The sequence below is a fragment of the Biomphalaria glabrata genome, chromosome 15 (assembly GCF_947242115.1).
Source record: "Biomphalaria glabrata chromosome 15, xgBioGlab47.1, whole genome shotgun sequence".
Classification (NCBI taxonomy): Eukaryota; Metazoa; Mollusca; class Gastropoda; family Planorbidae; genus Biomphalaria; species Biomphalaria glabrata.
In genome coordinates, this window is record NC_074725.1 from 7192091 (window position 1) to 7206056 (window position 13966).

The following is a 13966-nucleotide window of genomic DNA, read 5'->3' on the forward strand; positions in this document are numbered from 1 at the left end:
TATATATATATATATACATATATATATATTATGACTGGCAATAAGCTTTTGTAAAACACACACACACATTTATATATATATATAAATAAATATATATATATTATGACTGGCAATAAACTTTTGTAAAACACACACACACATTTATATATATATATAAGCAGAGTGTCAAACTGTAACTGACAGTGTTATTTAGCGCGAGAGTTAAAGCAGTTAATAGCATGGAATGGGTTGCCTGAGTCAGCCAGGAAAACCAATGAGTTGGCAGAATTTAAGCCATTGATTAACATGCATGACTAGATTGACACGCGTAGGACGTAATCATCTTCTTTTTTGAAGTAACGTCTGTATTTTATAAGATAAGATAAAGACGTAGCATCCACTTGAATAACTTAAATTTCTTTCTTTAAGTCATTGTGGCTTTTCCTCTATACAGAGCTTCAGACAGAATAATATAGTTTGATCATTTGTTAACTGTTGAACATCTCCTCAAGCGTGACCTCTGTGACCCCATAGTCAAGGCGCCGCCTCAAGTCTACTAGGAATTATCCTTATAAAGCCTGCTTTTGTTTCTAAGAAAAAAATAGCAGGAAGGTGATGCTGTTGTTTTTAAACATATATTGTTATTTGACAGACAAAAAAATTTTTCAAAATGCAGAGATTTAATGTGTAACACATTTTTTTTTTTACTAGATCTGCAAAATTTGCTCATAGCATTCCCATCCTGTTCATCCTCCTCACTTTCACAATTAAGCCCAATCATTGAAACATAATAAATTCTACTAACTGTTTTTGATTCTGGTGACATGGTCATAAAATCTGTTGTCCAATTTTTGTTTTTTACAAAAGGTACATAGAGACATCATTAGCATCTAATGATCGTTTCTTTATGGCCTAATGTAAAAATGCACATGACCTAACCTAATATTTTATTAACTTATATAAAACTGACATGGTGATCTAACAGAAGGCAGGAAAGCCGCTGGTCGTCCAATATTAAGGTATACTGATGTAAGCAAACGCGATATGAAGCGCTGAGAAAATGTGGGACTGAATAGATCCACACGGAGAGTGCCCATAAAGGAAGGATCCCGGATTGCATATGCCTTACACAACAGTAGTAGAAAGAAGGGTGAAAGTGATATGGCACCTGGTGATTATAGCCCAAACCTGTGACCACAGCTGTGTATTAAGGATTGGTCTCTTTAGTCACAGAAAAAGTTGCAATGGCAAAAGACAATCTCTTTAGATGTAAAATGGCACAGAAAACTGACATGGCCTAATGTAAAACTGAAAGCTCTTTTAGTGTAATAGTAACATGACCCAACCTAGTATACAATTGAGACCTCTCCTAATTAAAACTGCATACTTTTCATTCAATTACTCAACGTAATGTGGTGTTTTTTTTTTAAATTTACACTTATAAGAAAGCAGTTGAAACACCTGTCTCACTGTCACATCTCACACACTATCTTTTTAAAAACATTGTTGGACATCATGATATAATTGAGTTACATATTTACATATACACAATGCTACATCAACACACACACACACATATATATATATATATATATATGAATGAATAAATAAATAAATAAATATACACTAAAAATCTTAACTTGATTATAAAAAAAAGTGTTCTGGCTAACATTAAAACACATGTTGTCTTTACAATAACTGAAACTCATGAATGCTATACATAAGACTTGTAGATATATACACTAGCATATATACATATCTAACAAACTAAGTGATTGATAAGAACACACTATTGCTCTAAGTTTACCCATCAATATAAATATTAAGTCAACTTATTAACAATGTTTTAAATTGAAATGATCACAGTGTCATTGAAAATAAAAATGATAGGTGAAATCAAACCAGGCTATTTGAGATTCCTAATAACTTGGCAAATAGAGTGCTTGAGTACCACCATAAACCAAAATTAAAATGTGTCGAAGACAAAGAAACACAAACTTTAGAATATATTTAAATTACTTGCACTCACAATTAGGCTACTGACTAAAGAACACTGGCACACAAAAACAACAAATGTACACTTTCTACAGAAGTAGTCAATGTAACATTTGTATATGTCCCAAAATCCTTTAGGGGAGATAGTTCAATGAGCATTTTAAGTGATTATATCCTTGATCACAGATTCAATATTTGGTTTTAATGAGTTAAGTCCACTTTTAAACTTTGTGGGCACCTCAGCCCCCCGGTTGGCAGCAGCAGCAGCGAGTAGCGCACCAAGGGCTGCTCCTCGATGACAATTTTCTCCTAAAAAAGGAAAAAAAAAAGAACTTAAATTAAAAGGCTTCATCTAAAACTCAAGCTATATCAAAGTAAAGAATTATACAACTTATTCTACACTGTCATTACAAAGATACTCGAAACAAAAAAACTGAAACTAACAAATATTCAAATTTTAAACATTCTATTTAAAAAAAACATAAAAGAAAATGTATTCCAGAAACTGAATGACTTAAACACCCTTCCTTTCTCAATCTAAAACAACACTACAGTGGACTCTTGCTAGTTTAACTCATCTAACACACTAAGTAATCTGATCCGTTGCCAACACGGCCATGATGTATGTATTTTTAGAATGAAGGTAAGTTGAAATCATAGGTTAGTACAGTATTTGAAAGCTGAAATCATGTTTTGTATTTTTTTTTAGATCAATACATTTTTTTTAATTTTTTATTTTAAACCCCTGAAGTCTAAAAAAAATTTATTACAGAATTTTCTCCTTAAATATGATTACATCATACATCCAATTTTAAGACATATGCAGAAGTACAACTAACCTTTGGTAATCCAATGTTTTTGGCTGTCTCACCCACCCACCTCCCCCAAATCCAGTAAGTTTCGGAATATCAAGAGTCAACTGTATTTTAACTCAATAGCTACTAGGTCCATACCTAAGCCACATCTCTCAAAATACTAAGCAAAGGGAGGTAACTCCAAAACACAAATAGATTGACTTTTAAAAATATATTTGAAAAAACATTAAGCAACATCTAAAAAAAAAGAAAAATGGATGGCCTTTAAAATGATAGTAAAAAATGTAAAAGTAAAGTTTCCCCTTTCAGACCTTGCGATCTATAGGGCAGATGATGTTAAGGTCATCTGTTTCTTTGGCCAACGGTTAATGAGCAGGGTGTTATGTGGCCAGCACAACGACCAACCACCTTATTAAAGTTGGGTGGACTCTGGGGCACCCTAAAAATCCAGAATTTTAAAATCCCAGTCTTCACTGAGATTTGAACCCAGGACCTCAGGTTTCGGAAGCCAAGCGCTTAACCATTTGACCACCGCACCCCCTTTAAAATGATGTATAATTTAAATAGGTTTTACAAGATTAAAACAATAAAAACAACAGGTAAAGACAAAAATTTGTTCGAGTGCCTGATTTTTTGAAGACTGGTGACTCCCCCCACTCCATCAGATCAGTTATTTTTGGTTACCCTCTAACATTCACCCAAAGACCATTAATGTTTATAGGTAGGAGTTTAGTAGGCCTATACAATAAACATTATGCTTATTTATAAAATATGTAGATGTCTTGAGTATTTACTGACTTTCACTGGGTGCGCATGAGGTCCTTAGTTGCCTGAACATGGTATCATGCTGATGTGGTTCTGCATGTGTCTCAGTTTTCATTACTTCTAGCATGACAAAGTAAAAGTAATCTAACCACTGTCCAAACCAATGTTGTGTACACCCCCAACTAGATCTATTTTATCATAAGTTTTCATGTGGTAAAAAAAAACAAAAAAAAAAAACGTCAAAATATCAGTCCATGAAGTTGAAGATTCATTGTCCGAAATAGTCTAGATCTAGATCCAAAAGCCAATTTTTACTTCACTCTCTGTCTCTCAGAATCTGACTATAATCACTAGATATAAGTCTAAATGTAGCAATAAATTCTCATGCTCAATGTCTTTATCAATTTCAAGTTTATTATTAGCTGTATTTAGTGTATTACTTGCTAAAATGTGTCTAAAAATTGAAAGGTCATTGAGAAAAATGGCCTGCGCAGCTAAGGAAAAAAAAAATCACAGAACTTTGAAGGCCCATAGAAACTGAAGCGAAAGTCATAAAAACCTCCATTTTTTTAAAAATGATCTACATTTCTACTTTTTTGAAAACCCAGCCAGCTCAAAATAACACCACGCATCATGCAGGAAAGTGAGATCTACGCAAGTCATGCTGTGTGTGTGCTGTGGTGGGCGCATTAGTAGCGAGTGGAGGTTGGGCACATTTAGGCGCATAAGTAGCTATTGGGTAAACAGTGGTAACATGTAAAACAAAATCTAATGAGACTGAGCCTATGTCATGTAAATGTCAAAGCAAAAGTGCATAAAATATATTAACCCTTTGACAACTAGAGTCGCCGGGAGTCGCCTCTACTGGTTGACAACTAGAGTCGCTGGGAGTCGCCGGCAATCGCCGATTTTGGGTTGTTTCGTTTACGCACGCACTGCTAGTTTTTAAAACTATTTATACCTTTACTAACTCTGACCTAGAAGAGCGATAGTGATGCTATTTTTAGGTGCTTATTTTGACTCTGCAGCATGTTAGATTGGATTTTTACGATTTTTTGAAAATTACGTTGTTTTTTTTGCTAGCCTTCAAAATGGAACATATTTAGGCTTATGTTTAGGCTTTAATAGAATAAGATTTTAATGGGAATATTAATGTTTAAGCTGTAGAATAAGGATATAATGATTGGGGTAAGTGTTTTAGAACCATTTAAGACCGATAGTAGTGAAAATAAATAAAAAATTGATGCTAGATCCAGTATTGAATATGTTAGATCTAGTGAAACGGGAGATTGGAAGGCAACTAAATATGACTTGATATTTTAATGTTTTTGAGCTCTGTAGGCCTTCAAACATGATGCTTAACCCTAGGTCTATTTTTTCTATTATAAAAAGAAGGTTTTTGTTAAGTTTTATTAGTTTTTTTTCTGTGAATTTAGTCAAAAAATCGATTTTTTAAATTAGCTAATACAGAGTTATATCCCTTCTCTTAGGGATGGGGTAGATAGTTTCTTACAACTGCTTAGTGGTGAAATGGTTAAAGAGGAAGTAAGGACAATTATAATTACCACCACAGTTGGCATTAGCTAGAACACCTCCTTCAAAATCATCATGAAACTCCAGAGCCAGGAAGAGAAGTGACTTTAGAGCACCTTCAATGTAGCAGGCAGAGCCTAATAGTGAGATCATTGACTGGTACATCTGAAGTCTTGTTTCAGTGCCCCTTGGTATTCTGCAACCAAAGCCAAAAACTTGGTATTTGATAAATAGCTTTTTAAATAAATAGTTGTTTGTTTTTTTTATAAGTTCAAAGATTATGAAGACTACCCTGTTGTTTGCTTGGGGATGATTTTTTGTCAGAGCAGTTCTAAAAGATCATTAAAAATTTTTTTTAGGACCTTAAGATTTAGAAAAAAAAAAAAAAAAAAAAGGTCAGCACTTTTGTGGCTAAATGTTTTACCACATTACTGTGTGGGCTACAAAATAAACAATAAATTGAATTCTTCTTACTTGACTTAAGATTATATGCGAAAGCTGGACCAACACAGATTCATTTTATGATCTTCTAAACTATGGTTTAAACTATAAACTCATGAACTTTGGTTTCAGGTAAATAACAAACAGTTACAACATTTCATTTAAAATATAATTGTATATTTTACCAAAAAATTTGTATAAGTTACACAGGCTCACCTGGCTGAGTCATCAAGTCTTTTTAATATTTTGTCACGATTAGATGGCCCTCCAAGAATAGAGTTACCAAGAAATTGCATTACCTAGAATTACAGAAATTTAATAAATGTTAAGTTCAATAATATAAAATAACAACTTTAAAGTTACATTTCATATACAGAAGCCATTCTGCAGCAATATTCTTAGTGGATCTGTAGACTCAATTGTATGTTGACTTCATATTACAAAATATATGATATAATTTTAACCAGAGGTCACTCAGCAAGAAATAAGTATTATTATTATATAGTCAAATTAAAATGATTTTTTAGTATCATTACCCTCTTTCTACAAGTCTAATTTACTTATTTAGAAATATAAGTTTAACTTTGCAAAACATCAGTTTTTGTGAACAATTTTGTCTATTAGATCTTTTGCATGGTCATCACATGGATGAAAGTGGAGAAAGACCAACCATATGATCAGGTTTTCATCAAGGACCTTCTAAATGGTGGCCCTGTCAGTAAGGTTGAAATTCATTTGAATACATTATTTCAGTTGAAAAAGATAAACAAACCTGAGTCTTTAGATCTCTGCCATTCAACACTGCATGCAGGAGTCGAGCATAGACTTCCACATACGAGACAAGAGATGGCACAGGGTGAGTCAGTTTCACAAAATCTACGACGCTCTGAACACATTCGTCTTCTGGCTTGTGAGCATTTCTGATGACCCAAGGGATAGCTGGCACCAAACTTCCAACAACAGACAATTGATGATCATTCTGTGACTTCAGCATGTTTTTTGATCTACAGAGAGACATAAAATTAGGTTTCAATAGTCATGAAGGTGCTGTCGTTTTTTTTTTAAAATGTATCTTAGTATAACAAATATATTCAGTGTGAACAGAGCTGTACTTTTCCTGATTACTTAAGCTGAAGATTTCAGTTTGCACTGTATGCTTGTAAAGTGCATTAAATACACTTAACATATATATGGACTTTCAGAAAGTTACAACTTCCCAATTAAAATAAAAACATGAGGAAGAAATAAATTATAAAAATTATAAAAAATACTTATTTCAAGCTTTTAGCTTTCTCCATACGCTATGATCCTATCACTTATCTGGACCAGTTGGGAAAATGGGAGGAAAAGAGAAAGAAAGGAATATCTGGGTGAATTTTTACTGTACTTTGTTTTTAAAAGAATTAAAGAATAAAATGGGGGAAACAACCTGAAATTGAACTCATGGCTAATGCCTCCTCTGGCAGAGGTGCTAACCAGTATGCTAGTGAGGTACTTATGACTAGAGAAGATTTTATAGTTATATATTGCTGTTTCAATGTAAATTTCACATTTCACATGTAAATGTTGAGCCAGTCTGATGTGAATGTATATTTTTGGTTTTCTACAGTTATTATATTATGCTTGGTGTAATGCACATATTGTAAGACAAATTTCCTTAAGGATATTAAAGATCATTATTATTATTATCACCAACACCCAATAGAAGAAACTAAAAAAAAAAAAATCTTTGCCTGATGAAAATGTAAATAAAGCTTTATAATAAACAAAATTATATCTTTAGCCACTGCATTAAAAAATGTGTAGATATTTCTTTCCAATTAAGTAGAGTGTTTATTTATTATGAAAGTTGTTCTTTGTAAATTATTTATCTAAAGAACACAAAAAAAGTTGCTGGGAAACAACTATCAGAACCTTAGAAAGCTGTTTAAAAACTTTTTCTTTAAAGCATAGTTCAAATACAGAACTAATTATTTCAAACCTTTTCTCAGCAAACTCTATAAGGTCAGAAGCAGATTTAGGCTCTCCAGAGTCTGCCCATGCTCTAAAAAAGCTTCTGTGAAATGATTCAGCATAAGTATCATTATGAGAACCTGGAGTAGTCATAAACTTGACATAGTCCTCAAGCACAGCTGCCCTGACATCTCTGTCAGGTTTTATAAGGTCACCATCAAACAAATTCATTGTCTGAAGCTCATGCAAGGCCATTACAGCATTGAGAGTATTGTCTCCTGCTTTCATTCCTAAGGGAAAAAAAAATTTAAGCTCGGCAAATTGTTTTTTATTTTAGTATTCAACTTAAACTTATTGTCCCCCAAAAATGAATTAATTGATGTCTCTGTTAGGTTTATTGTTATATGTCTTAATTGTAACAAAATAAGGCTTGTGTCCCATGCCAGACAGATCAAAGAAATGCACTTGGGGCTCTGACGAAACATCATTAACCATTTAATATGAAGTATTTATAATGCCAACAGAGCTTGCATAACTATATAGTACACTTCAAAGATATATAGCTAAATACAGCACTTATTAAAGTACAAATAAGCATATTAATAATGTAAACACAAGTATTATTACACTAGCCATGAAAGAAAAAACCACAGTTAACACAGGCCCACTCTACACAGCAGGCCAGCCAAGACATTCCCAAAATCAACTCAGCATAGCCCACAACATGTGTCTGGACCCAACCTAGCTCTCTGAAGATACACATAGAACAACGACATTGTAATGCTACTCTATGAAATAAAAGAGCAGCAGAGAAACAAAGTTATAAGACTTGTGTGTGTGTACCCTAAATGGGGAAAATAGAATAGTGCTACACTGAGAACTCACAACAGACTGAAAAGTCAAAGGACTCCTCACCCAAGCTGCCACAAGGCAGGAAGATAATGTAAACATAATGACATATGCACAGAAACCAAGGTGAATCCAAAATTATATACACAAAAAGAATCTGTGCACCAGAAGACAAGTATGCACCACTGACAGTCTTAGGATTATGCTGGAGTAGTTTTCAGCTTCCAAAGTCAATCTGATATATACAATGAGATCTTCAATAGCTGTTATAAGCTGAAACCGATGAATCAAAGTTGATCCACCTTAGGTGAGTGAACTATATATCAATTGTTTGTATCAGTCAGGAAGAAAAACTTTTCTTATGGACAACAATTAGCTAACAAATAGATTGCCATATTCAAATAGTTAAGTATGCAGTCTACAGAGAGGAAAAACTAAGTTCTATATTCAGTGCTTGGGCTTGTAAGTCCTTTCTCAAGATAGTTCAAGAAAAGTAAAAGTATGATGACAATGAATATTATGTGAGAAAAGTTAATGAAATTCACATACATTTAGAAAAGATATTTAACCATTTTAAAACTCCAAATTTCAGATTGGAGTTTTACTTTAGCATGATAACTACATGCTGCATGTACACTGAGTACAACTGATCCAAAAGATGTGGAGATATCCATTGGTTACTGAGACTTAGCTAAAAAAAATGTTCCTTTATGTCATTTTCCCGCAATTTCAGCCAAATGGAATTAATGAGTTTTGATTTTTTAGGGTAGCCATAATAATGTTATGTTTATCTAAAATATAATATACAGTGTGACTAGTGGACCATCATACAATGCAAAATGTGATAACCGAGCCAATATTTTTCTTCTAAAATCATCAATTAAAAATAATGCCACAAAAGCCCCCAATACAAATTGAGTGACTCTTAAGAATTGGGAACAATCATACAAGATGTGTCACAATCTCCTTTGACTCTCCACAGTGACAACATCTAGGATTGAAGAACCATGCTACACAATATTTTTTTATATGCCCCTCCTAGCCACCACCATGTATTGTTGCAGATGGGTGACACATATGTTGCCAGAACCATGTCATGTCAGATTGCTCCCAGGATTTCAACCACTCTCATGTTTGTGTCCTAGCCTGTAAAAACCTACTTGGTTCTTCAAGTGAGGGTGTGGGCAGTTCATTGCATAAAAACCACAGCTGATGCTACTTGTGGAGACACTTCTCACGGGGCATCCAGGACCACCCCTAAATAAGAGTTATATTGTTAAGTAATATAGGTTGCTATCTTGGTTGAATGTAAAACTGTATCATTAGTTACTGAAATCAGTGCTTCAGACTGGGCTCATTACTAGTGAACTATAAGACACCATTGTTTACTAAGACATAAACAAAAAGTTCACCCTGATGATAATGATTGTTTGGGTTACTTCCATCCCAATATTGCAGCTTATCATGCAAAATGACATTTCCAATCAATGGTCTTGGAGTTGAACTTGAGCCCCGTCCACTACCATCTGAAAACAAATATTTATTATTTTAGCAAAGGAGAAAATTGAATAAAATATTTATATTATAATATTATCATTTTAGAAAAACAACATTGCATATATCTACAACTTTAGACATCCAATTATAAAAAAAAAATTATAAAATTTTGTCCAGCATACAATTTTTTTTCTCCTCTTCTAAAAAGCAATTTTTTCCTTTTACCTTTTCAAATTTTAAGATACTTTTGGGATTTACTTTTTTGTTGGCTACTGTAAGACATTAAAGACTAATTAATCTTTGAATAGTATATTAATCAAATAAATTAATTTACAATTAAATTTTCTCTTAATTATCGTCATGTTATTAAAAAACAAAGAAACATAGAAAAACTGAATTTACCAACAGCAGAAAGCCTGAGAATAGAAGATGGGTGTTTCCCATGAGGTGCTATAAAGCCACTAATCCAGCTTCCATATTCATGCTTTATGTCAGATGGCTCATAGTACCAATGGACAGGCATAGATAAAGCATCTGCCACAAACAGGCCCCATATAGCCTCAGCCTTAGCTTTTTTCAATTGATCAGAAAGCTGTGGTCTGGACATGATCTTTACTTCCCTGTAACAATAAAAACTAAGTGTTTGATAACAAGTAGACCTAATAGCTACAAAATTTACTTTACAGCATATTTACTGTGCTACAGATGATTGATTGATTTATCAATTTTATTTGGTCTTTGTCAACATTTACTAAAATGTTATCTTGAACATATTTTTTTTCTAAGACATTTGCCTCCAAGCTTCACTGAATCTTGTTTTTTTTTTAAACTTGACTCAAAGCTATCACCAAAAGTTTAGTAATCCTCAGAATATATATTACATTTCTTTATTTTAAAAAAATGTGTTTATTTGCCTGGAATAAAACTACTAATACCTATGACCTAATCAATCATTAAAGATTTTTTAAGCTTAGTGCTAAAAAATGTTAAATAAACATTTTCTTATATATATTTTGACATATTTTCTACACAATCTTCTCTAATAACAATTGAATTCTGTTGCTATTACATTTTAATTGTCATGTTTATTGATTATGACCTATTACCACATCCCACATCAGATTTTTTAATTTTTTAAAAGTTGTTTTTTTTATAAAGAATTTTCAGTAAAGTAAAATAGAAAACACTCTTTCAAACAGAGTGTTATGTCTCACTCCATGCTCTTCTCCTCCACGACTGTATCTTCAGATCCTGATACTATACTGTGCTTTCTCGAGACGTGTGATGCTGGAGAGTTTAACTGAGGTGGTGTTTGGCTCAAAAACAAAAGCGTAAAAACAGATGCAGCAGATGCTGTTACAGTAAAAGTTAAACAACGACTGGAAACTGCTTGAGACTGAAAGAGAAGACATGGCTGTGATTATTTATTAACAAAAAGTTTTCTATTAAATTTAAATGTCAATTTCGACAAATGAACTTGATGTTATAAATTAGTAACGCATAATTATTAAAAGTAGGTTAGAACTTTTTTTGTGAGGGGTTAACATTTTACCTGAAAACAAATATGTGGATTTCCAGGAGCTAGTGAAGCCTTATACAGAACACAGCTGTGATGAAAAATAAAGTTATAAGAAATACTTGAATGCCCTATTGCAAAAATGAATTAGATTTTTTTTTAAAGCAACCATTAAATCTTTACTTTCTCCTTAAACTTTTTCCTGCATTAACTTAATGTGTGACAAAACATATCAATATCATGGTTTAATCTTTCATTGGAAAATATGCCATTCAAACTCTGCTGTAATACTAGATCTAGCTATAAATCAAGATCTAGTAAGGGCAAAAACAAATCCAGTCATGCAATACACAATGTGATTGTCAGTTGTGTTGTAGGTTGGTAAGACTCAAAAGGTGTGAGAGCTATCAATAACGAAGCCTCTACTTCCTTTTTTCAAAATTTATTTGATGAATTAGATGAGATCTTCTAGATCTATAATATAAATGTTTATAGCCTAAGCTGCTTTATTGAACAAGTTAAGCCGAATTGCTGTGATTTTTCGAATTTGAATTGTTGTACTTCCATATTGGCTAAACCTAGAAAAAAAATGAGAACATCTATAAACTCATCATTCATTGATCTACAAAATTAATCTGTTGCCAAGTTTCAACACACATAGCTAGAATAAAATGTGATGTTAAAGAAAGGTGGGATAGGTATGACAAAGTGTAAACCGCATTAGAGAATTTTTTCCCTGATAACCATATCAGTCAAAATGTATTTTGAAAATGTTTTAACCATCCATTTCTTTCATTTTTTAAAAGTATTTTCTGGTCAAGAAAGAGGTGAACTACCGTGTGTAAAAGAAACTAATTGCCATGCATATTTCACAGTAATAGTTCAAAATTTAGGTCAATGCTATAAATAGATTTAGCAATAGAAGGGGAGAACATACTTAATATAAATTATATTTGGGAGTAAAGGGAAGTAATTGTGAAATTAAATAAAAAATTTATACTATTATTCAAATAGTTTTTTTTTGTCAAAATAATGTTTAATAAGCATAGGCCTATATTTATAAATTGCTTTTGTGTTTTGTTGTTGTATGGAAGATACTAAAAAATGTACTGATTACATTTATTTTTGCTTTGAACATTAATGAAAACATTGCATAAAAAAAACATAATATATTGTTCAATATAGTAACATTTTCTAAAATGGTAAACCCCTTTATAACTGTGAATAAGTCTAATGGAAAGCAAATACATGTTCTCCTATCAATCCTGAATCCAAATATATGGGCAGGGCTGGCGTAGTTAGGGATTTGGGGGCCAGGGGGACTTCTTTAGGGGACCCTGCATTTTGACATCATGACATGAGATGATGGTGTAATAATGTAAAAACAAATTTCGAAAACATTTGTGGGCCCCATCAAGACAAGTGGGGGCCTGAGGAAATTTTCAAATATGCCACTGTATTGTCTGTATGAGCATAATATATAGGCAATATAGCTATTACTTGGCTAATGCATCATGGGCTCATGGGGCTATACAGTAGTCTATGTACTGGAACTGGAAGCACCCCCATTCATTATGTGCATGAGTATGAGGTAAAAAAAAACACACACTTTCATGGGAGTGTACTTTATGGTGAGATGCCCAATATGGAATTAATACACACAAAAAGAGGTGTAATCCCTAGAAGTAATAGAAAATGAGTATTGAGTATGATGTATAGTGACACTTGTATCTAGACAGATTAGATTAATAGATTCTAGTTTCATATATTTTATAAATAAATATTATTATATTATACTTATAGTATAGTCTAGATCTATTATAATCTAGACTATAACTTAACTATAAAATAATAATACATCTATACTATATTTAGTATATATAATTAATATAAAATGTTATAATGTATATTATATATTTCTAATATAATGTAAATGTAGAATGTGAGGCGTATGTATATAAATATGTATGTATGTCAAAAATTATGTCCACGTATAGAAATCAAAACCGTTTCACCGATTTTAAGTCTTAATCAAACTTGGCAGAAATGTTCCTTGGGTACCAAGTTAGACCGTAGTGTATGATGATATAAGATATGTTATGTATTGAATTGTAGGCTGAGCCTAGTTTTAGTAGCCTAACTAAGCCAGGCTAAGCCTAAAACAAACTTAAGACCCTCAAAAAAAAAAAGTTGACCAGATTATAATTATATAGTTAGTAGTATTATACCTATAAAATTATAATCTAGTTCTAGATCTAGACGTTTTTTAAAATTTGAGAAAATAAGATCTCCATAAAAACAAGCTTACCAGGTCCGCTGAAGATACGTCAAACGAGACGTCAATTTGTTTAGAACCATGGTTATTTTTATGCACTACCTACGTTTCATAACATTTTATGAAATAACGGAAACGTGCAAAAAGAAAGTAGATCTAGAAGATCTTGATCTAGCAAGTTCCTGTAATAATAAACAATTTTTGTGAAATTAAAATGAGATGATCTAGATGTGTTAAAATGTAAATATCCAATCTAATCTAGATTATAAAAGAGGATATACACGACATTCTTGCTTTAACGGCCTAGACTATAGAGTGGATACCTAGATCTAATCTAGATCTTCTAAA

The 13966-nt window shown here is 32.4% G+C and overlaps 1 protein-coding gene across 1 annotated transcript; it reads right to left on the bottom strand.

Annotated features, from left to right (window-relative positions):
* Nucleotides 1-600: 600 nt before the first annotated feature.
* Nucleotides 601-13912, bottom strand: LOC106057165 (uncharacterized). Its single transcript, XM_013214255.2, has 10 exons — nucleotides 13652-13912; nucleotides 11380-11434; nucleotides 11042-11223; nucleotides 10230-10447; nucleotides 9743-9856; nucleotides 7510-7771; nucleotides 6301-6532; nucleotides 5745-5827; nucleotides 5120-5283; nucleotides 601-2283 (listed from the first exon to the last, which is right to left on the bottom strand). The coding sequence occupies exons 1-10, from the start codon at nucleotides 13699-13701 to the stop codon at nucleotides 2135-2137; spliced, it is 1509 nt and encodes a 502-aa protein (XP_013069709.2). The 5' UTR covers nucleotides 13702-13912; the 3' UTR covers nucleotides 601-2134.
* Nucleotides 13913-13966: the final 54 nt, after the last annotated feature.

Bases quoted from the DNA above. Each gene is read 5' to 3' on its own strand.
- LOC106057165 (XM_013214255.2), bottom strand. From the start codon at position 13,701: ATGGTTCTAAACAAATTGACGTCTCGTTTGACGTATCTTCAGCGGACC. The intron at 9,857-10,229 runs GTAAATTCAGTT...ATTTGTTTTCAG, and splicing joins TCTCAGGCTTTCTGCTGTTG to ATGGTAGTGGACGGGGCTCA. The intron at 7,772-9,742 runs GTGAACTTTTTG...TTTTTCCCTTAG, and splicing joins AAACAATCATTATCATCAGG to GAATGAAAGCAGGAGACAAT.